This window comes from Apaloderma vittatum, unplaced genomic scaffold (assembly GCF_000703405.1).
Source record: "Apaloderma vittatum isolate BGI_N311 unplaced genomic scaffold, ASM70340v1 scaffold10720, whole genome shotgun sequence".
NCBI classification, from domain to species: domain Eukaryota; kingdom Metazoa; phylum Chordata; class Aves; order Trogoniformes; family Trogonidae; genus Apaloderma; species Apaloderma vittatum.
In genome coordinates this window covers 50616-75257 of record NW_009696210.1, presented here as the reverse complement: position 1 = coordinate 75257, position 24642 = coordinate 50616, and the positions used below count along the sequence as shown (strand labels likewise).

Genomic DNA, 24642 nt, shown 5'->3' with positions numbered 1-24642 from the left:
AATTTTAGTTAGTTTGTCCTCCACATTGCAGGAGGTATTCAAAATGTATTAGAATCAGAATTATTAGACCAGTATTAGGATTGTAGACTACCTCTAATATCAAAGCATGTTGGATTAGGATTTTCTTCAGAAATGGAAGCCAAGCCGCTTTACTTGGATGGGCAAATCTTGTCCTGATGTCTAGATCTGTGGAGCAGAGAAGACTCTTCTTAAGCTGGCTACCGTAACTCTTTTGAAGAGAAAACTTTCACCTATCACAATTTCTTGTTAGGATTCATGTTATATTATGTTTAATATTAAAATTATTTAATACCACCTTTCAGTTTTGTGGCACGGAATATAAATATCCGTGCATGTTACTTGTTAATTTACATTTCTTTTTCATTTAAGTTACACCCACACAGCAGTGTGTGGTGGGTCGCATACCATCTCATTAGGAAATCTGTGGGTGTTACACACAGGAGAAGAAAGAAAGAAAGAATGGAAAAATGAGAGAAAGTAGCCAAGACAAGCAAGTTCTTCCTATTCTTCCTTCTGTCTGAACAATTTCCCCACCCCTCCCAAATGGCCAGTATGAACAATTTGCCAAAGTAAGCTTTAATTTAGTCTTTGGTCATAGACTTTGGTATAAATTCTCTCTCCCTGTGTTTAATTAATGTCCAGAAGTGTTTGATTTTGGTTTCTTTATTTTTTTAAGAGAAAATGAAAATAGGGTAGACTTTCAAAGGTTTAATTTTGCATGCATCAAATCTGCATGGCCAAAATCACGCGAGAAGGGCAGCCATGGGGTGTGGTTCGTCTGTGTTATTTGAAGTCCAGTGAACGTAAGCCATCTGATAACAAAACGTGTGTATTAGTGAAATTCTCTCATTAAAACACACAAACAAAAAAACTACTTTATAAATGTATAACCTTTAAAGTGAGAAGTTGCATTTTTATATATATACATCACTCATTTTCCCTTTGCCCCATTTGTGCTCTCCGTAGCACATACTGGTTTTTAGCGATGAAGTCAAGCCTGTTGACGTGTCGTAATGCTCACCCACTGTAGACTTCGGCAAGCTAAATCAGAGCCTGTTTTTTCATGTTCCACAAAAGGTGGCTGGTTTGGATGAAGAGCAATGAGAATTAAGTAACAAGAGGCTAAAGAGGACCAAGCAGAAATATTAAATACGGGAGAATGACAAGGGGAGGCCTGTGGAAAGTTCAGGAAAAAGGCAAAGTTTACATGGGCACAGAGGAAACAAAAAGGAGGATGTGGAAAGGCTGGCAGAAATGTCCATGTTAGAAATGGAAGGGCTGAAGGAAGGAAGAAAGTATCTTCTAAATTGACCTTCTTCCCCCTCTTGAGGGAGGAAAAAGTTAACTATTTCTCCTACAAGTAATTTTCAAATCTTTTTTCATTTTTTCTCTAGCATCCTTACTGTTTTGCTTGGCTTGAGGGTGGAACATTTTCCTCTGACTTCAGATCTTTTTATTGCACAGTCTCTTCTACCGTGAAACTAGTTAGAGATCATGCTGTCACATGGCACAGTGAGATCCCAGCTTGATTTTATCTACTTTCTCTGGGATTGTGTATTTATTATTTTTTTAATATCTATTTTATCCTAATTTTGTCAGGAAATGGGGCTTACTGTGGTCATGTTTTTTCTGTGGGCTTGTGTGTCTGTCCATCTTTTCCCCGGTTGCTTTTTGCAAATGTGATTGAACTTTATTAACAGGTAGATGTCTTGGACAGTAAGTTTTCATACATTAAGTTCTGATATGCTTACTCAAATGAGAAACTGGAAGTGCAAGTGCTATTAAGAATAGTTCAGTACAAAGATCTGGAGTCAAAGTTCCTGTCTTATTTAGTATAAAAAAACGCATAAGATGCAATTTTGTAAGAAAATACATTTCTGTGCTTATGAAACTATTTGTTTGGCTCCTATAAGAACAGAAAGAATACACGATAAAATATTCCGGTAAATATTCCAAACTGGTTTGGCCTTGCATTTTAACTTGAATATTATGATGTTTTTAAGGAAAAAAAACTTTTCAGACTGCCCTAGTGTGCTTTAGGAGTGTTCTCTGTTACTGTAGAATGTGAATTGTTTAAGATGTTTGTAGGGTATGTTCCACATTACAATCCTGAGCAGCAAAACTGATTTATTCCCACCCTGCCAGTTGTTAACTTTTGCTTCTGTGCCGTGAAACAGTGTTTTGGTTGGTTTTAACTAGAATCATTTCATCAGTCTTGCTTAAAAAGCAGCTCCACAAATGAGTGCAACTGGAGGAAAATTAAGCAGTGGCAGGTAGGGTACCGTTAAGGGACTGAGGAGGACAGAAGTCTTTTAAATGAACTTTGATGTTTGCAGTTGCATGTTGTAACTTCTGCCTCTCAAATGAATTATGTTGCAGCTTCTTTACAATGGACTCATTTATTATTTGTGGCCAAATCCTGCAGATCTTTGTGAACTTTAAATGTACATTCATCTGTCTGTGACAACAAACCCTCATAGCTCCATGAAATATGCAGTAACTTATGCAATAACTTACAAAAAATGTTTTGATTAGTATCTTGCACTTAATATTTCCTGTATTTGCTTTAGATTACTTTTTTCCATTTTTGCAGCCAGATAATAGGAATTAAAGGCATCTTTTTTTCACCAAAACATTTTTCTTCTAGAAGATCAAGGGTTTTTATTTGTTTGGGATTTTTTTTATTTTTTTTCAGTCTAGAGAGAAAATTTTCTAAGGACAAAAAACCCAAACCCATACTTACGCACTGTTTGAGTATTTTCTTTTTAGTGTTTATAATAGAAGAGTATCGGGAAAAACTCCAAGAAGGGCACCAAAGATGATCCAAGATGAGGGAGCATAGGAAATCCAGAGAGCAGTTAAGTTCACTAGGACTTTTCAGCCTGTAAAATGTGTGACTTAGGGGGAATGCAACAGGGATCTAAAAAATTATTTCTTCTTTCATTCTTGAGAACAAGAGGGCATCAAATGGAGGCGTTGGAAGTGCCATGGTAGATAGCAGAACCGTAGACCTCTGCGAAAGGCTAGTGGGTATGATAAAAGCTTACACTGAGTCCACAGGAACACGAGCGAGTAATCAATCCCGGGAGGGTACGGAGTTCACAAATCTCCTCTGGTTCAATAAAGGCCTGAGTCTGAGAGCTCTTGAAGGCTGGCTGAGCATTGGAGAAATAACAACATGGACTTTGCTCTTGTAGTTAGACTTCCCCTGTAGCCATTTATAGAGACTTTTACCTGGAAGGCATTTAGCTATGTGGACCTTTGATCTTACCCAGCAGGGCCTTCCTTATCATCATACATTTCTGGGACAAGCCTGTGCTATAAACTGAGAACTCGTTAGCGTGTCGGCAAGAGCCAGCGTCTGTCAAAGGTTGTCAGAGAAAGTTCTGCACTTGCTAGATCGAAGGATCTGCGTCTGTCTTCCTGATATTACACAGATATATTGGCAAAGACTTCAGCAATTGCTGGCCCATTCTTACATGGCACTTCTGCAGCTGCAGCGCCAGATGTGTTGAATGCATTCTCCTTGTTTTACTTCTTCCCTGTTTGCTACTCCCATGTGAAGTTATTTATGGTCTTGGGTAGGAAATGAAATAGTCTATTTATTTTCAAGATGCCCCTAGCAAAGTGTTTTATATAGTTAGTATTGTATTAAGAAGAAATACCATTAACTGCAAACAAGGAAGAGTGATTTGATTTGGTGTATTTTTGTGAAAAGAAAGAATTTAGTGTTGGTTTTGAAAACAGCCTTGACCTCTAACCTTTAATTACTATCTGCCTTAATTCTGTTTTTCTCTTGCTTCCACCTTGTTTTCATCTTTTGTTTGTCCCTTGTTCTCATGTGACTTTCTCATTTTAGGAAAAGAAAAAAAACATGAAAATCACTCTTAACTTATGAGTGTGTGCAAAAAAAATGTAAGTTTGCACGCACAGACATTGACAGCTACTATTTTACACGCCTGTTTAAACTATAAAGGTCTCTATAGTATCCAAATACTTCTGCGTAGGAATTTTGCTGTTAATACTTCCGTTCAAGCAAAGACACATGCATTTATTCAAATTTAAAGTTTGTCTTTGGAATTTTCATTATATAGTTAGGCAAAAATCAGTATCCATTAATCATGTGTACTTACAATGCAGAATTATGTCTTCTCAGTTTATGAAAGCTGGCTACAAGTTAGTAGGCAATTAATTTCTATCAGTTAAAAATGAAGTTTAGGACACTAGTTTGATGCAAATGCTGGAAGGTAGGCAAGATGAACCACTTTAATTTTTGATTCGATAGTCGCTTGAGAATATCAAAGTGACTCTTATCTAGGCCAGGGAACATACAGCTACCTTTTGAAAGAGCCCGTAGCGTCTCTTCTTCCTAAGTGGGAATTCAGCACTTTTGGAATCTACCCAGAGTGGTTCTGAAAATCTGTCCCTAAGCACTTAACATTTCTGGTTTGACCGCCTGATTCTTTGTAACATCTGTTGCGCTGGAAGGTGCTCTTCTTGTGTGCTCTGTATAGGTTTTAAAAGCTTCTGTAGGCACTTGGAAGCAGGAATACAGCGGCTGAGACATCAGTGTACAGCTGCTGTGGACCTTTTTCAGCAGTAGGCACAGCTGGAACAACTAGCAGGTAGATTTGGGGATTTTTTTGAGTGCCTACTGTTTCAGTTGAAATTTTCTGAAGTCTGACTTCAAGTTATCTTCTCCCATCCTTTGTGAAAATGACAAGTAGGATTTCTGCTAGAAGCATTTTATATATTCTGTGGTCTGCATTTAGTGTTCAAATTCTTTGTGTTGGAACATCTCTGAAATAGCAGAGAAGAAATTATTTGGTCAGTATGATAGACCTGATATTCCTTAGTTGTCTGACCTTTACAAATATGTGTGTGGGATAGCATGAAGACTTGGAACATGCTACAGATAAAGTAGTCAAAGGCAGTTTAATATAACACATGCATTCTGCTGAAGTAAAGCATTTGCAGAGAATGTCTGAATCCGATCGTATCTTTTCTGATAGGCTACATGTTTCATGTAGTATGAATACGCCTTTAGGATTTCATTTTTTCAGCTTGAGTACATATGGTCGCATCTATCACTTGTTAGCTCCCGTAGCAAATTGCGCTGTTGAAATGTGTCGCAGCTCTACCTCTTCCGTGTTACAAACCCCACATCCACCGTGTTCCTGTTGGGCTTGTTGTCCGCGTGCAGGTAAAGCTGTGTCTGTGTCTGGTGGTTGGGACTTGGGGAGAAAAACTCCGTAAATCTCTGTGTGTCACAAGGACAGGGATTCTTGTTTTTGAGACCTAAGTAGTCTCGTTGGGCAGCGATAGGAGTCACGACATCGTTGGTGTGTTTTAGCAGGCATGGAAGCGTTTACATCAGGACCAGCATCTTAGGTTTGAAGGTTTTCCCATATAACTGCATGGCAGGGGGAAAAGAGCTTGAGTTAGTGAAAAACCCCGCAAACCCCAAACCCTCCTATGAAAATACAGATAATAAAAGTGGATGAGAAGGGAAATATTTCTAAAGAGAAAAGAAAGACCATATCTGTTTTGTTGTTTGGTTTTTTTTATGAGGTTTGGCAGCTTCTTTTCCCTTTTTTTTTTTTTAATTCAGCTATATATAAATTGAGCTGGAAAAAATAATAATTTATTTTTATTTTGAGATTAAATATCAGGTACTTCAAAAAAAAAAAAAGGAAAAGTCCTCTTTATTAAAAGTTACTGAGAGAACAATATTGTTTTGGTTCCAGTGTAGACAAGAAAGAATAGGGATTTGAAATAAAACCTAAAAGAAATATGATTTCCCTAGAAATGTTTAGAGGAATTTACTTAATTGCAACCAGAAGTTTGACCTGGAAGTGTAATGCTTTGACCTTTTAGCTGTCTGGTTTCCTAAATGTGTTGTTTTGCTCTCTTTAAACTGTGAGAAAATCTGCTTTACACATTTTTAACCCTTGTATTCCCTAAAAGTCTTAGTAGAAAAGTCCCCAAACTATCACCAGTGGCCCAAGAAAAACAAAAATTGTCATTACGTTTTAAGAAAAAAAAAAATCATTGTCGATATGTGATGAACACGGAAATTCTTTCATTTTCATGATAACTGGAAATAATTGTTGATGTAATTTATGATTAAACATGAAAAAGAATTTATTTTACATTTCCCATATTACTATATTACACAACAATATTATCCTTTATTCTTTTGTTCTTAAGTTTCATTATCGTTTGACAAAGATAGAGAGAAAATAGTTTTTTAAATTGCAAACAGTTTTGTGGGTTTATTTGTCCAGATACAGATGGAGGGCCGGTTCCTGGAAAAAAACCATACTTTCTTTGCGTAAGTAGTTCAGTGAGAGCAATTTTGTGCATGTGATTTGCCGTTGAAGGTACTAGATATGTTGTGATTATTAGAGATTATTTCTGTTGGCTACAAATTGGGCGCAAGTGACACACCATAAACAAAACCACACCAGCAAAGCTTTGCAGGGCCCTATTGGTTAAAAATGTATAAAAGTAAATAAAAATTTAGTAGTGTAACACACAATAAAGTATTTTACTTGAAAAAGGGAGGAAAAAAAGTCCAGCACAATCTTGTGAGCATAGTAACAGAACTTGATGTATTCTATCAACTTCAAATAGGTAAGAGATACTCTAATGCAGAGCAAATTACATTTCTTCAAAGAGAAACATTCTATCTGAGAAATATTCACTATAAAAATCCACGGAAAAAAGTTGTTTAAATGACAAAGCTTGCTTTGGAGAGGATAGAAGATGACAGTCTTGTGTCTTTCTCTTACTATTTTAATTAAGATATTTAGTTTTCCCTCTTGTGTGTGTGCCCATGTCATAGGATATGAGCAATGCCTGTCTATTCTGTTGTCTTCCCGTGGCACAAGACAGGCCTATGGCTTTTGATCTTTTATGAAAAAGACCTTAAATTTGCTGTTTAATATTGAGAAAGAGGACGTCCTGTGTACTTTTTCTTTGTGCGTGGTTCATTGGGTTTTTTTGAACTCAATGTCAGTTACGCTGATGCCAGAAACTGAAAGATACTGTGCTGGGTGATTCAGGTGGTCCCTTAGAACATTGTGTGCTTGAGTGAGCTAAAGTGAGCAGTTTGTTACAAAACGATTTTGCAGCCAGTCCCCAGCTCTTCCCGTCACAACCAGCACCCGCTTTGCTGCTGAAGCAGAATGGCACTGATCAGATGATAGTAATCGTGGGCTGCTCTTGGTGTTCTTGGTGATATGCTCTTCGCATCAGAGCTTGCAAGACCAGAAGGAGATTAAGACTTATTTGGAAATAGATGCTTTTAGCAGCTGACTTAATTATGGTCTATTTGCCACTGTTTTAAAAGAGAAAATGCAGAAGGCTCCATTGTGGTGACTTTCCACCTATTTGCTATGCTCCAGAATTTCCTTATGTGCTGAGTTGTTATAAAGCTAAAAAGAGGCTATTGTGTGAAAACCCTTGAACCTCTGGCACAGCTTGCTTTTTTCAGACAAAAATGTGAAGCACTTGCTGGTTCAAGCCCAAACATGTATCTTAGAACTCACTTTCTTTGAAGTGTCCTCTAGATGATAGGGTAGAAGAAAAGAGGAGTCATGACCATCAACATCTACCTCGTAGCCCCACGGGACTATCCTAACAGGAGTCCTCAAATAAGAAAGACAGGAACGTTCGTTGCTGCCATATATTGGGATCGACTTTGAAGAAAATGCTTTTTCACATTTTTGCCATCTTTTTAAAGTTCTGCTGAAGATACCTGCTATACTAGCCTTTTGTTCCCTTTCGTTGTCTCCAGTGGCAAACTGTCAGGCTGTTTTCACCAGACCCATAGGTTTTGTAGCCAGGTGGCGCAACATATCCCTGACTTTTTTAATGACCCTTGCCTAGACATTGTTATTGGTAGAAGATGAAAGTCTTGTGGGAGCTATAGGATTAAAACTCTTTCTTCTCCAGGAAGAAGTTTTACAGAAGTTATTTCCTCTTGCTGGGGAGTGGAGGGTGGGGGGAATAAAAAAAAAGACTGGAGACCTGTGAAGGGTTTGATTGACTTTATTTGAAAATCTTTAAGCATTATAATATTGACACCCATCATTATTTTGTGGTAATGAACAGTACCGGCAACCAGTCTGGTCTATTAAAGTCTGAAAGACCTTTTTCCACAGTGCAGTTGAGTTTTTGTGCTAGAAGAGACTTTGTTTTGTGGGAATTTTGACTCTCAAAATACAAAATCCTCCTTTTCAACTATTTCACAGCATCAAAAAATTTCCCAAAGCTCCTGGATATTCTTAAGGAGAAAACCGCAGAGACAAACTGAAAGGACATACTTTTTGAAAGAGGTGTGTGCTTTAAAGGTGGCTGTATGGATTCCCTGGTGCCCTGGAAGTCAAACTTGTCACCATCACAGTGTGTCTGTGCTTCATTTTAGCTAGAATCACTTTACTTTTACCACTGAGTTGTTAGGTGCCGTTAAGTGAGTGACATTGCTCCATTTGAATGGAGCTATGTCTGACCAGTCTGGGGGAGATGCTCAGCTTGATGTACGAATGTGGCAGGATAAGTTGCTCCTTCATGGCTATACAGCCACTTTGAAGAGACTTCAGATTCTCCTCTGCCGCTGACTTGTCAGCCAGTGTTTACCGCAGGGTTTGTTTTCCAGTCCTCTCTGCCTTTTGGCTGGTAGCAACAGATGCCTTTCTTGGTCCTTTGGTTGTCAGGCTCGTTCTGGCAGTTAAAGAAATCCGGGCATGTGGCTTCCTTTGGAGTACAGTTTATATGTTCAAAACCCTAAGGATTCATAAATAGGTTTCAGTTCATGTGTTAAAGCCCATCACGTGCAATTAATAATATGGCCATTGAGTCCAAGATCAACGTAAGGGTGAAATCAAATCTTGCCTCCTATTAGAAAACAGTTGTCTGTGATACTGGTACTCTGACCATCTGATACCTTACTCTGCATTTATCTGCTTCCATGCATTAGCAGATGGTGCTAGCTGTTATTGCTTATACATTATCAATGGGTATGGGGAGACTGTATCTTTCAGAGCTGTTTGCCAGGGCTGGATCAGCCTTCCTCTCCATCTCATGTGTTAGTGCAGGGAACGTGGTCTTTTGCCTTCAGAGCTTGCTTGTTCTCAGGACTTCCACCAGGTGCATTTCTCATCTTGCAGCCAGATGGTTTCCTGCGCGCTTTTCTTCTCTGTTCTTTCCTCCAGAATATCTGTGACAAGCACACTAAGAAATGCCTTATCTTGTATCTACTTTGGTCAACTTAATTCTATTTTGGAGTAGATTCTGCACCTCTCCTACTAGAAGAGAGCGCTACAGCGCTACTCTTGGATATCATAAAATGGCTCAGTCCAGTTTCACTGTTAATGGCTGGTATTCTGAAGGTTTTGGACAGTGTGCCATGTCCAGCTATCAGTGTCCTGAGAACAGAGAGGATTCTGCTAGGCATCTCTCATGCTGTCTTGATCAGATTGTTTTAAACGGTCTTTATTCCAGTCAAGAACTGTGTTCCCTGATATGAACTAAATCTTATCTCCAATATCCTTGATAGGACAGACCTTTCACCTATTTGTGTCGGCATCTGGTTTGTGTTCAGAAGATTTAGCAAGGAAGAGTAGCACTAATACTAATAAAATTGTGAAAGAATGAAGTGAAAAAAAATCAGTAATCTGGTTTTGTCTATATTTGATATAAAGTGACTGTAAGGCACCCTGGAAAAAGACAGAGGCAAATTACATCACTGAATTTATTTGCAGATATAAGAGTTTGCCAGATCAGACTCTGCAGCAATAGTCACTCACTCACTACTGCACCTAGGTCTTTTTTTTTTCGTCCATACTTTATGTATACTTTCTGTATACTTTATATATAGTGGCCTGAATGTTTTTTCTTAAATTATCACTTGCAATAATTAATGTTTTCAACAGTAATTTAAAAATTCTTTCAACTGAAGGCAGAATGGATGATAGCGTGAGCTGTTTAAGTTCTTATTTGATGTATAAAAGTTTACACTAGGTGACGATGCTTTTTGTCATTAACTATGAAGTTAATCTTCTATTTTATTTTTTAGAGTGGGCTGTGTTTCAGAGATGACACAGAAAAGTGTTCAGATTCAGGAAGGCTGCACAGCTTTTTGTATCTGCTGCCTTGTGTCTGCTGTCCCTGGTCTGTCCTAGACTTGGATTTAAACTTACATTCCAACACTTGGTTTTGAATCTCCTAAGTTAGAAATGGCAACCTACTCTGGAGCACATGCTATGAACACGAACATTTGTTTGGGGGAAAGAAAGCTTCGTGATTAACAGTAGGTTTAGAATAAAATGTTCTTTTTTTGTTCTGTTGACAAACGATCAGGAATTTGGATTTGGTAGAGAACAATTTTAAGTGGAGAAATACGACTGCTAAAAAGCAGTGTAATAATATGTCTGTAGAGCACTTTGAAGATGAAAAGCTCTATATACTGTAAACATTATTACTAATGTAGCTTAATCTGTGTGGAATAATTAATCTGGCATAAGCAAAATGTGAATTTTTTTTAATATACAACATAGGTGCGTTTGACTTTCTGAAACATTATGTACTTACTTTCACATTGTAATGTAAGAAATTCATCTTCTTATTTTTTTCATATCTGCGTGGTGCGATGTATAACTTTGTTGTTACTTTACAAAGGCAGAGGTAGTCCTAATCCAGACCAACCTGTCAGAAATGTGAAACGTCTAGGCTGGGAGGAAAAATCGGTGTTTTTTTAAAGATGGTATAAAAATGCTGTGCGAGGGGAAGTAAGAGCCTGTCAGATATGGGAATGGTTGGGGGGCATCGACCTCTTCAGGCTTTTACTGTGGCTTTGGAGAAGACTCGACTGAATTTAGTTCCAGAACCATGCAGGTGCCAGACTGTGCTGGGAAGGGAACACCTGCCAGGCTGCTCCAGATAACTCAGCAGCTCAGAGGCATTTTCCCAGGCTCCCAGCTGAATGGTCCGTAACAGCCGTGGGAGAGGGCTTCCCGCTGCTCCCCGCTGTACCACAGCCTCTTCTTGGCAGCCTTCGGGAAGCACGAGTCAGCTTGGCTGGGACTCCTTTGGAAAACAAGTGCTGCTGGATAGTCTTACAGTCAGGAGTCAGTGTCTGATACTTCCTCTCGGTGTCGTGGGACTATGAAATATAACAAGCAGGGCAAATTACCGTTCCCTTAAAAGGCAGCGCTTGCTGGTGCGTATTTTAGCTGAAGCTGAGCTGTTGCTTTTCTAGAACCACTCCTGTTCAGTTACATTTGGGCTTTCAGGGTCTGTTTATTTTGTGCTGGGTTTAGGGTTTTGTGGCTGGTGTTTTGTGAGGCTTTTTCTCTTCTTTCTGTTTGGATCTGGTGATTTAGGCATGCGCTTTGGAAGTAGGAAAAAACAAGCTCCAAATCACTAACAGCAGTTTTATTTCTGCCGCTCTGTTGGTGATCTGCAAATGGAGATTTGTCTATGCTGCATGATGAAGAGGGAATTGAAGACTGGGCCAGCTGGGTTTGCTGAGTCTAAGATTTGTGTTACTGGCTGCAAATCACTGTGTGTAGCTTGAGGTTCAAACTTGTATGGAGTGCTTAAAAGGAGCATTTGGTACATATAAGTTGGTCCCTCCTTCCAGATACTGTGAACAGCAGCTTTTGGTCCTTGCTGAGTACACCCAGACCGTCTTCCCTGGATTGTAATCCACGGCCTGCCCAAAGCCAACATTAGTGGATGGTTGTATATAAACAGTGTTGATGGCGGACAAGTCTGGAATTGAGAACAGACTTAGACTCATGCTGAGTAACTGTGTCAAAAGTTTTAAAAGGTGCAAGTTGTGTGAGGTTGTCGGATAAGAAGGTTTTCTTAAGGAGCTTATTTTTTAGTTTTTTATTTCATGAAGCAGAATGGTTAATTGGATAATATATTCCTCTTGAAGGAAGCAGAAAGAGGATATCACAGTTTTTATAGCTCTGCAGTAACTCTGGCAACTTCAAAACGAGAGGAGTTTTACAAACCTCCAGCTGACTATGGATACAAAAGAGTTTTAAAACATTTGATGAGCATAGCTGTGTCATACTTCCAAAGCAGAGGTATCTTGAATGAAATGCATCTTAGAATTTTCTCACAGCAATAAGTAACAGCAAATTGTTCAGGCTCTTTCAGCAAAGTCAAGTAGTAGTCATGGAAACTGAAATTACTTTCTACTGTTAGTCCCTCTGGGCTGAGCTTATTAGCTCAGGTGCAGCTCCTTGTGAAGGCTTTATAAGACTTTCAGACTTGAGCTGACACTGCAAAAATAGTGTAGAGGTGTCTTGATTTCTTAAGAAATTATTTTCTTGTATTTGAGGTAGGTGTTTTCTTCCAGAGGACAGTAGCTGGCTGAGTAAAGGGCCTTTAAGAGAAATTTGAAACTTTATTCAGGTCATTAGTCAATCAAATATGATTAACACTTTACCTCTTGGAGAATACCAGAATAGCAGTAAAAATAAACAGATATACATGTCACTGATTTGTAAAAGAATTTCAGGAATGAAGTGCTTTTTCCTGTGAAAAGCAAAAGTGTCACACTTTTTCATTTGAAGTTCTTCTCAAGAAAAAATACATTTGGAATATCCAGAGAAATGGAGATGGAAAAGTTCTTTTAATATTTACTCTCTGGAGATTTGTTTGTAAATTTATACATATAGGAATGTTACCTTTTCAGTGTTACGAAGGTCACGGTGGAAGATGCTATTATCACACTAATAACTTATTTGTATACAGGGTAAATTCCTTGATTTGGCAAACCTTACTAACAGTGCTAAAGAATTGTGGATGCCAAACTGGAAATAGCTAAAAGTAATTTTCTTTAATTGTGCTCGTAAATATACAGTTAATAAAGCTGGTGGATTGCATCCAAATTTTTCTCTAGGGCTCATCATTTTTAAGGGATGGTTCAACTTGTCGCATCTTGACTTGATCTCTAAAGGGAAGTCAGATTTTAAGTATCTTCCTGAGGGGAAGGAAAAACAGATGGCTGATAAATTTCAAAGGGATTGATTGTGATCAATAACTATGGTGCTTAATGAGAGGTGATGCTGAACAGCACTTGGTGGTGAGCTCCCAGAGATCTTGTACAAGAGAGCTGTAAACTGTGCAGGAGAGGACATGCATTTTGGGGCTCAAACTTAGAAATAAGACATGCCTTGACATTTCTCAGTAAGAAGTAGAGACAAACCACCTTTCTTTACTTCTTTTTAAATGGTTGGACTAGAAGAGCAGCAGCAGCACTTAATTTTCCAGCATTTCTATGGTAATTGCACCAAAGGTGTCTGACTGCCTTGGAAGCAGCAATAATTTAAGTCTTGCAAAACCCATCAGAGTTTGGGAAATAACCACTAACCTTTTTTTGCACATTCATTTTAGTGAGGTGTGCAGGGAGGCTATGGAGGAGGAGTCCCAGATGCTGACTTCTCTCCCTTTCAGTGGGATTTATGTTGCTAAATAACTTTCTGAATCAAGTCCCAACTGATTTACTCAGGGTCATTTGAGAGTTTAAGGAGAACAAAAGTAAACGCTGATTTCCTTAGCTGTAGTCTAAGAGTCTCTTCCCTGTAATATAATCCTTTCTGTCCTTTTCTTATGCTCCCGGTGCACAAGGATTTCCATCGTTCTCAGGAGTAGAAACTGAAGAAGCGTCTCTGTATGTTACAGGTATCTGCTGGGTCAGCCAGGCTAGCTGATACCGAGGAGTTTAAATGTATGTGTTTCTCACTTAATTCAATGGAATTCTAGCTAATTAAGACCTTTCATGTTTGTATTTTTGATATCACCTTTGAGCATGTCACCTTCTAGAAGGCAGTTAAGTAAATCGTCCTCTGTAGTGTTCTTGTAGAATATGTATGAAAACAGTGTAGACTAGGACTCTAGCCTACCGGACTAGTGAGCACAACACTAACTATTAAGAGGATGACATGTCTGATCAATTTAATTGATTTAAACATATTTCTCTGTTTGGACACCAGGACTTGGTGATTAGCAATTTGTTTAGGTTTTTCCCTTGTTTCAGATTCTAATTTCTTGAGATTTCAATATGAATGGTTTCTTTCTAAAAACATTTGTTTAAAATTACATTTTCTTTTGCATTCTTGAGCTGTTACTGCTGCTTTTGCTCGATGCTGTCTTCACAGATGTGCAGTACTGAGACCAGAATATCCAAGATACCCTTGCACTTATTATTATCCTTTTGTTTTATGTTGCAGCTAACAGTTTGCACATTACTGCGTACTTTATGAAGAGATGGGTTAATCTCCGTTGTGCTGTGGGGAAACACTACCGCGGTAAGAAATCAGTTTCTTACAGTGTTTGACAGTGTTACTTAGAATTTTGCATTTCCGGGAGAAAGAAAAGGAACGTGAGCTAATATTTTGTCAGATAATGGCCTACTTAATCAAAAGTTCTTTTAGAGCTTGGTTTTGTGTTGTTTTGTGGTTTTTTTTACCCAGAGAATGTTGTTTTTTTAAAAAAAAAAAAGAGAGAAGTGTTTCTTAACATATGATGGATTTTAAATTTTTAAAATTAATTTTAAATTTATGTATGCCTTGCCCCAGGGTAATCAGCTAAGCCACACCAAATTCTGTGAGTATGATGAGACTCAGCGTTTTCCTGAGTCTCTGCAGGGTGAATCAACCAGAGGCTGCGGCATGAATCACTTCATTATTGCTTGAGTGTCTTGTGACATCAACCGTGCAGTACAAGTGTATGCAAGAAAAGGCTTTCATTCACCTCAGTGCTATAAAACCTTTACACAGGTGATGTCATTGGACCAGATTTTTTTTTTTTTCATGTTTCCTTAAGCAGAGATGCTCTGTAAGGAAGTGATATCAATCCTGTCCTGCCAACACCAATCAGAAGGAGCTATGTGCCGTTAAAAATATTGAATACTTGAATGGATATTTTTTTAAGGATTGCTTTTTTCTTTTTAAGGAACTCATTGTATTCATGAATATTTAAATCTCTCTTCAAATGCCAACTAGTTTTTTTCTAAGTCTATATTGGTTAAATAAGTTGGAATGTGGATTTTAAATGAAACTTGTTCTCCAAGCCTCCTGGAAAAATAGTTAGAATAGCAGTGTGTCTGAATTCGTATCACAACACTGTATTAAGTTTGAATTTTTTTTAAAGCATCAATGAATACTAAAGACATTTGCATTTTGTTAGCCAACAAGTGAGATCGTTCTAAAATGCAACAATAAATATGTCTAACTGGAATGAACTTGCCCAGCTAGTGCTGCCAAAAAGAGAGGCTCTGATGCTGCAGTCAAAACTTTGCTTCCACGTGAAATTGCTGACTGGAAAGGAACTTCATTTTGCTAGGTTTCACTCACAATAAATAGCAAAATAAACCCACACCCTAAAAAAAGATAAATAATTTGGCACCAATGTTTCTTTTCTGTAAGATACCTCCTAGTACTTCACAAACAAAAAAAATGCTGAGCCTAATAGAAGAAGAATCTTTACTGCTTTAATCGGTGATTCTTAGTCAATATCTGACATAAACTCACCTCGGAAACTATTACTGGAACCCCACATATAACAGATTCAGTCCTTGCAGCAGCTGTCCAGCTTTGCTTTTGTAGCCCGTTTGGAAGACCTCTGTAGACCGCTCGTGGTTTGCAAGCCGTTGTACTAGACCTTTGCAGGTGGCTTTTCAGGACTTGAGGGTACGAGCAGAGAAAGAATAGTCTGGACATAAGGCACAGCATGAATACTTCCTTGGACGCAGTTTTGCAAATGGAATTGATATTTCTGAAAGGGTTGTGCAAGGCTCATAGTCATTATCAAATTCTAGAAGCTTAACGAGCTGTTGTGCCAATGCAGCTGCATTTGAGGTCTCTGTCTATGCTTTTTTCACCCAGTGACAAATGCAAGGTGATTTGTTTCAACATTCCCATCTTTCATTTTTATGCCTTGAGAAAAGTCATTGCTGGCGCACACTCGAGGGGTTTGTCACATACTAACGGAGCTGGGCTGTCGGTGAAAAAGCAGTTGCTTGCGTAGAGGCAGTCACCCACGTGGATGACCTGATCGTCGCTGACAAATTGTGCACATGATGCCTACACTCAGTTTGTTGTGAGGAGATATTCTACCACAAAAAAATCTGTGAGGTCAACCTTGCGTTTTTTCTGCATGCCTGGGCTTGCGCTTGGCCCAGAAAATAAGGTGTTACGGCTTGGTTTTGAAGTATAACAGACTTTACAAAGGAGTAAATCTCTTTTTTATAAAACCAAGTCAAAGCAGAAAAATACAAAACCAAAAGAATCTGAGCTGAAAATACAAAGACAATAATCTGGAAATTATCTGATGTATAAATTAAAATATCCAGCTATGTTCTTTTCATAGCATCCCTAGGTACTGCATAAAGCTTTGTCTACTCTATTCTAATCTGAGAACCCTTCGATTTTTAATCTTTTGTAAATAGAAACTTTGTTGTATTCATAACAAACCATGTGATCTTGAGTAAAATATGTAATTTGGTAGTAGTTAACCAATTTGTTTAATGACTTCAAAAATCTCTGTAGTTAGAGATAGAAACACTTTGCCTTGTGCTGATTTTTTTAATGCCAAGTTCTGACTGACTATGTTGGGTTGTATTACAAACATAATTTACAACTTTTATGATGAAAATACCCATTAGTGGAGTAGTACAAAAGAAATCATCATTAGGTGGTTTGTCTGTTTGTTCTGTCGGGTTTTTTTGCCCAGGGATGCAGGTGGACTATTTTTCAGCCATGACTATCCTCTTGGGAACTGAACTTACTCTGACTTATTGATTTTTTTAAATGGCTTAAAAAAACAAAACAAATGGACTGGGATGTTGAAGAGAATATGTAAGAAGGTAGTGGAGTGAATGTAGTGAGTTAGTCTGCAATTTAAAAATTAAATTATTTCGTTTACTAAAATAACACGTACGTATGCTGTCATTATTTGTGGGTTTGAATATGGTTAGAATTTCTGTAATCTTCTTTTCAATTCTTTTTCTATAGAGCTACGTGTATTTCCAGACAGATTTATAGTTTGTGTCAGTAAACTTGAATTTAACCCAAGTGCTTGGACATGTGAAGATGGTGTATTGGTACGTACAAAATCATTCTCTAAATTTACTGGTTTATCTTATAGTGGTAAGATGAATGTTTATGTATAAATGTAGTTATTCATGTATTTGTGACTGTCATCTTGGAAGCAGAAAGTCACATTACCAGTTGGGCCAAAGTATTCAAAAAGACATGCTGAAGTGAGTCTGAAGCAGACAAAAATGGCAGTTTTTGGAAGCTCAGCATTTTTTGAGATATATAAGGCTCAGAGAAAAAGACAGTATTTACTTTAGCGCCTCTTTTTCTCCTTTGTATTTTGTCCCATGTAACGTTTTACTTTCCAAAACTGTAAATGGGCTTTTAATGTGCATGGATTTCTTCTATGTTTTCTTAGCGCTTGTTCTGCAAAACAACTCAAACGGATCAGTGTTAGCCCTGTTGGGAAAAAAAAATCCCCAAACATTTATGGAGAAAAAGGCACTGGTGTGTAGTTAAATACCACAAGCAATTCTACTTAAATATTTCATCCTGAAGGCTTTATCAGGGTCAAAGGCTTTTGAATTTTACGCTGCGGTTAACTGCTGATTGTCTCGGGAGTGCTCACAGTGACCCAGGTGGCTGCGGTCCGGCAGGCGGCCTCTTTGGTGCTCACTGCGAGAGGCAATTACTCGCCAAGGCCTATGTATATTTTAGTAGTTTATCTTAGATGTATTAAAGTATATTTTACCCTTGGAAAAAAAGGTTTTCTTCTACGCATTCCACTTAGGAGGGCTTTTTTATGTCGAGCAGGGTGTTTTTATTTGTTACACTAAATGTAGATTTTATTTTCTTGATTCCTAGATAGGTAAATATCCTTAAATGTCAAAGGATGAAGCAAATATTTTTTCTTTCTCAGAAAAAAAAAATCTGAGTTTACTTTGGAAGTACTTTTGCTATGTTCTTGGTATTGTCTTGAAAACTACTTACATACTTTAAGTAGAAAATCCTATCTCTGCATTTTGACTGAGAAATAATTATCTTTTTTCTACTTGAATATCTCTTATGAGATACCCAATTTGTAGTTTTAATCTTTTCCTAACAATTTCTTTCACATGATTCTGTCTAGTAAATAGAAGGCAAACTAAAAATATAATGTTACTGACTTCAGCTTGACTGTTTCAAAATTTGATTTTGATCTATGGAAAATTCTTGCTTTTTGAAAGGAAAGTTCAAGCACTTTTATGTTAAAAAAATAATAAAAAACCCCTGTTGGTGGGATCATAACCTAATTAGTAATAAAGTGTTGAGAGTTTGCTTTACTTAGAGATGCAGTAGGTGTGCATGGAACTGGCTGGACCAGTCACTGCAGTCTGTCAGTAGGGGAGAGTAAGGTAAAGTTTTCCCTAAGCCATTTTCCCTGCTTTGAGGGACTAAAAAGATGTGAACAGACCGTCAGCAAATGCTTTGGAATATCTTTTTCATTCCTGTCACTCTAATTCAAAGGGTTCACTCCTGACTGTTCTGTTGATTGAGAATTTCTACAGAACATTAGTCCCAGATTTGTCGTGTACCCCAGCTCAGTACTTTGCCGAACTGAGGGAGTGTTTGATTGCCACTAAGAGGTAATTTCCAGTTTTTGGCGTTCCGAAAGTAAAGGCTAAAGAGCTGCACTTGGTGTATGTACTTTTCTCCATGCAGTTTAGCAGTGAATATGCTTGAACTCTAAGCTAGAACTAACAAAAGACCACCCAGAAGACCTTTCCGTTGATATTCTCCAGTGTATTCTGTCATGGCCTAAAAATGAGGCATATGTTTTGTTTTCCTCTGTATGTTGTTTGGGTTTGAATAATTTCATAATGTTGCATGCAAGTTCTTTTAAACGTTTAGTCAGCTCACACCCTTGGTTTTGAGGGCCTATCTGTGTTTTATAAAAGTAGTTGACTATATGTTAATGGACACTTTGTCACTTTTTAGTGTTGCTACATGTCATGGTGAGGACTTTATTATTATTTTTTTAAAACTGCTTTTATGCTGGTTTATGGTTTCGGTCAAACTTTCGTTCCTGAGCTCTGTCAAGACAAGCCAGGCTCTACTTTCCCATTACTTCATGTCAGCCTGATGCTCTTTTCTTTTACTCACTGCAACTCTATTTCTTCAGTGATCTTCAGCACTTTATACTTTGCCTTTTCACTGCCATTTAGGCTATTCTCTGTATCTCTGAAATAAACTGTCTTTAAACCAAGAGTTTCCAGGGCTGTAGCCAGAGACGAAATGAAATTCTTATATCCTACATTTTGCCATAGATTTATTATGGTTATTTATTATGGATAATTAAATTGCTTTTGAGATATTCACAAGCACAAACCTTAGCTTCAATTACTGAGAGAAATAATTTGAAGCCTTCTTGTAAGACCAAGAAAAAGATGGATTAGACGGTCTCTGTTAAATTGGCTTTCAGGATAAACTAATAAAATATTAGCGAGCACTTCTAAAGGAGTAGAGCTGAAATAAAATAGAAGAAAATCTGTTGATATGTAATTTTCTGTTTTCTAGGATGTATTTAGAATTTAGGGTCTTTCTGTAGTCATATCTAAAAAACAGGCTGCAGCAGTAATAATAATTTTGGAGGAAGGGAAATCTCTGTTAAAGAAACAATACAGCAAGTTATTGAAAACGCATAAGCAAATTGGAAGTCTCAAGGAAAAGATGGAAGAATAGCCTGGCTGATTAATGCCAAGTTTAAACATAAAACCATTGTTTCCTGTTTTGCAAAACTCTGTTGGTAATCTTGAATAGTTTTATCTTGAAAAAGATGACAGTTTTGGGAACATGGCATAAGAGGAAACCCAGGGAAATATATAAGAGCTCTGGCGAGATTAGTCATCTCTGTCAATGACGACATTTTCTTGATGATTATTATGTAGAGAGTTAAAATGGAAAATTGGAAATAGGTTATCTGAAGAAACAGTGGAAATGGAAGTGGGTGGAAGGTTTGTTGGAGGCTTGTGAGCATTTGAAAATGTGCTAACAATGGAGTATTCATTGATAACCACATGGACTTTATACTAGAATCTAGGAGTTCCTCTTTTTTTTGCATGAAGGAGGTTAAGGTAATGAAAACCAAAATTACCATTCCTGTGAAATCAGAAAAGCAAATGGGGAGTAGGAGATCCTGTCTTGATTCCACCGAGCCTTGTTAAGCTACAGAAATGAAAGCAAACTATTTCAGCTTCTTCATGCGTGTCAGGTACATGAGAGAGTTGTCTTTCTTAAAACTCAGAATGAATTGCGTGATTTGCTTAGGTTTTTATTATGGTGGGAAGGAGCTTCAGGTTCTTTCCTGAAAACATGTACACTTAGGTGTAATTAGCAGGAACTTTTTAAAATTAGAGTATGTGCTGCTGGAATTGTCTGTTGGAAGGTAGAATGAAAAATGTTTCAGGTAGCAATTTGTAAAGATTAGTAGAAGACTGTGGAATTTAGTCATCTGAAATACTTTAAAGTGTGTTTAATTGTTAAGTGATATCAGATTGGGTAGGGAAAAGAAAGAAACTGTGGAATACAGTTGCACAGTTCACACTGTAGAGGTGCTAAACTTGGCATGGAACTCTGTGTGTGTGTAGATATAATACTCCAGTTAAACCGCTGTAATGGTGGATTCCTACTGAAAAGGTCAGTCCACATCCCCTCTTGTTCCAGCTACATATCCTCTTCCTTTCTGGTTACAATGGACCAAGTGATTCTTCAGTCGAGAATGAATTGGTTCATTGACTTGATCCAGCAGAAAATTATTTATTTGTGAAGTTTGTCTGTTATTTATTGGAGGATTGGTTTTCCATCATGTCAGTTCCCTGAACCATCTCATCCTGTACCCACACAGTTGCCGATTGTGACACAAAAAATGTTGCAGGATTTAACTGAAGACAGCAGGATCAGCCCTTTAGGTAGCAGTCGATAGTTACCCCTGTTTGGAACTAACATCCAAACTACATATTAATCTTGTGCTTGTTGTAATACTTGTCTCATAAATGGTTTACAATTTCATGATCCTTTTTTAAATTTTATAAAATCTAGTTTTAATGTATTTTCTGATAATATGCTGAATTCTTTTCAGTCATTGTATGAAATGTAGCTAGGGGAAAACCAGTATTAAGCTGTACTTTGGTAACCATGAACAGGGTTCACTATTTTTTTCAAAAAGGTAGCAAGGGGAAACTGCAGACCAGTGAACCCTGTCCAGATACCACACAGTGGAACAGGTAAACAATTGCTTTTCCCTTTGGTGAGTTTTCACTTTTGACACTTCAAGCTTCTCTCACTTTTTTCTACTCTTGCTTCGTGTTTTGCTCCAGCTGATGGAAGACCGATGACACTGAAACAGAAAGTCCCTTCTGCCTTCTTCTCCCTTCTTGTAATCTCGATGTCTGTCGGTACTGACGTGTGGGGAGCTGTGTTAATTTATTGCTGCCTCTGAAAACAAGGTTGTTTTTGGTTTTAAGTTGTTTGTTTTCTCGTTTGCACGGTTGGCTTTCAGTGGGATCACTTTGGTCAGTCTCTTAGAGTGTGGCTGCCTAAATGCAAGTGTTGATACCGAGATGTGGCAGGACCGTGTGCTGGGTGAGATTTCCCTTTCAATGTCAGTACAGCTTTAAATTACCTTGAACCCTAAGACTACTCTCTCTCTGAGAAACTACATCCCAAAGTAATGATACTCACGTCTTTGACCTGGTCATAAAGAAGAGAGCTACGGCAGTTTTATAATATTCCTTTTCATCCCAGCTGTCTGCCTCTTCTCCTTGGTGATTACCCCTCCTATAGCAGAGCTTGCCAAAAGGACTTTGTGCTTGCATTGCATCTCGCTGCGCATCACAGCCTCATGGATTCGTGCAAACTGAACTTCCCTGGCTTTTAAGCCAGTGCATTGAATGGTGGGTGGGAGCAGCTGGGGCGTGTGTGTGCGCTCCCTTCTGCCAACTCTGCGCTGAGGGAAGGAACCTCCTGCAAAAGAGGAGGGAGGAGGATACCTGAGAGCGGTAATGCTCCTCATTGCCTCAGTGAGATTTGCCTGAACTTGTCTTAGTTTCTTCTTACAGCTTACAAATGGGCTGATTTATTTTCTGCATGGCAAAACACTGATAGCCGTCTGCTGTTTGTTACATTAACGATCCAGAGAAGTGGACAAATGATGAAATGAAATCTAACACGATTATTTCTATTAGTCAAGACCAGAGAAAGCTGTGGAGAATTTGAGAGAAACCTCACAGAGCTGGGTAGAGGGGCATTAGGACTGTAAATGAAAATGATCTGTTGAAAAATGCACAGTTTTTTTACTGCAAAGAGCAATGACGGTGTTCATATATATCACTGAGTGAATTAACTGTGTGATCTCTGGAAGAACGCCAAGATGTTGCTACGAAGAATCGATCTGAAAATCTTGGTTCTATAACATTATATATCTGAAAAGTAGACAGAATGTTAATGAACTAAAAAGTATTGGCTTTAAGACAAGTTAAGTAATAAGTAAGTTGAATACATCTTCAGTAAAAGATTATGTAGTTCTCATTGTGCAAAATCCAGATGCATAGCAGAAACACAAAAGGTTCTGTAACTGCAGTATAAATGATGAAGCACATAAAATGATTTCCATGTGAAGCAGTCTTCAGAAAGTAAGGACAAATTGAGTAATCTTGTACTGATTTTGGTAGTTGCTTTTTTATATGAGTACTCCAGTCGATTTAAATAGAACTACTTAGCAGCATTCACGAGATCTCATTTGTCAAAGCCTTGTGGTTATTTAAGATATTATCGTGTCATCATCCTTTCACCTCCCTCATTCTTCTCTCCCCTCTCCCTCTCTTTCTGTCACGGTTTATTCTGGTGGTTAACGCAGATGTGAGCCAAGATTCTGGACCTTGAACTGAGTGGTCTTCTTTCCTCTCTGCAGATTTGGGAGGACGGGCACCTTCAGCAAAGCTGCAGGGCGGCAGGCTGGCAGTGAACATGTAAAATAAAGCCTTTAGCTCGCTAGCTTTAAACTGCTGCACATTTGCGAGATTGTGATGACTGTAAGACTTAAAAGGTTTAAATGACTTCAATTTTTGATAGTAATTCCTTATATTCCTATTGGGCAAAGAATATTTGATGGATTTTTTTTAAAAAAATGTTTTAAAGAGGAATCTGTTCCTCAGCCTTCAGCAGCATGTTACAACTAAGAGCAATTTCATAACTTGAGTGAACAGTAAGCTGAGATATATGACAGTAAAGTTCCCAGAAGGATTTTTGAACAGTTTGTAATGATTTAAAGTATTTGGAGAGGCAGATCTTCACTGTGAGCTCAGAAATCATGGGGGCTTTGTGGGCTGTGGTGGTGTTTGTTTTGGAAACCAAATTAAAACATTGACTTAATTGTTGAACAGTGATTATCTCCTGGGTTATGTAGTTCTGCTTATTTTACATATTTTCCTTCTATATAACCAGCAAGATCAAGAGTATTAGTTATTCTTTCCAAGATTTCCTACAGCTGTCAAACACTGTTGTAGCTGTATAAAGAGAAAGGTAGTTTTTTAGAATTGATGTATTCTTTTCCAGATTTTTTTTTTCCTGTAAGAATTGAAGTTTTAAATACATGAACCATGCTGTTGTAGACACCATGTACTATAAGTAGTATCCTGTTATGTCATATAACCCACACTATGTCTGGAAAGAAAAATAGTTTACTTTAGTATTGCTGGTAGATGTTTAGACATGGCTACTGGTTGACTCTGATACCCGCTTAGATTTGGTAGGCAAATAGAGGATCCTTGTGTCAGACTGTTAAAAGCTGTTAAAAGTACAGGATTGCAGGGATGCTTTGCCTCTAAAGATACCCATGTCACACATTCCTTCACCCATGGTTTGTAAGTTATGGAAAGGGTTGAGCTCCAAATAAAATTGTTATCTTTTATTTTATGAAAAAGTCTTTAAAATATAAAACATGTCTACCTTGCATGCATGGCCTCTTTAGTAACTACTGGAGGCAGGGATCTTAAACTTGATGAGAAAAGCTGGCTAAAAGATGCATGCTTTTAAGACATTGATTTTCTTAAATGAAAAAAAAAATCAGCATTAGCGTATGCTTTACATTTTTCTCCGGTGTCACTGAGAGAAGTTGTTTTGGTTGAAAAGCTATTGTCTTTTCCTCCATTTCTTATCGGTGGACACTTTCTCTGAAGATAGAATCTGAGTGTTGTAGCATCAGTATATAAAATCGGAATGATTAATAGCTCAATTACTTGACATTAATTTTAACGCTTTTTGCCTTCAAGCAAATACACACAGCATCTATCACGTGCTTTGCAGTATATAAATAGATCGTTCGTTTCAGGAGCACCTTCTGGGCCTTTAAAAGTATGTTCTTGCTATCTGTGTTACAAATGAGTATCAATTTTTAAAAAGGCCTTCCAGCAACTTCAGGGTTTTTATGAGGTATCACATTTTATTTGTTTTATACCATTTAGAGCTTACCAAGAATTTTTCGATTTTCTAGTAAGCATTCAGCTCCGAATTTCCTGCATTCAGA

The 24642-nt window shown here is 37.9% G+C and overlaps 1 protein-coding gene across 1 annotated transcript in view; it reads left to right on the top strand.

The window, feature by feature from the left end:
• Positions 1 to 24642, top strand: part of SLX4IP (SLX4 interacting protein) — a 37723-nt gene that overhangs the window by 5867 nt on the left and 7214 nt on the right. Inside the window, exons 3-4 of the mRNA XM_009873973.1 lie at positions 14274 to 14351; positions 17058 to 17146. Coding sequence (XP_009872275.1) covers positions 14274 to 14351; positions 17058 to 17146 — 167 coding nt within the window. The remainder of the gene's footprint in view (positions 1 to 14273; positions 14352 to 17057; positions 17147 to 24642) is intronic.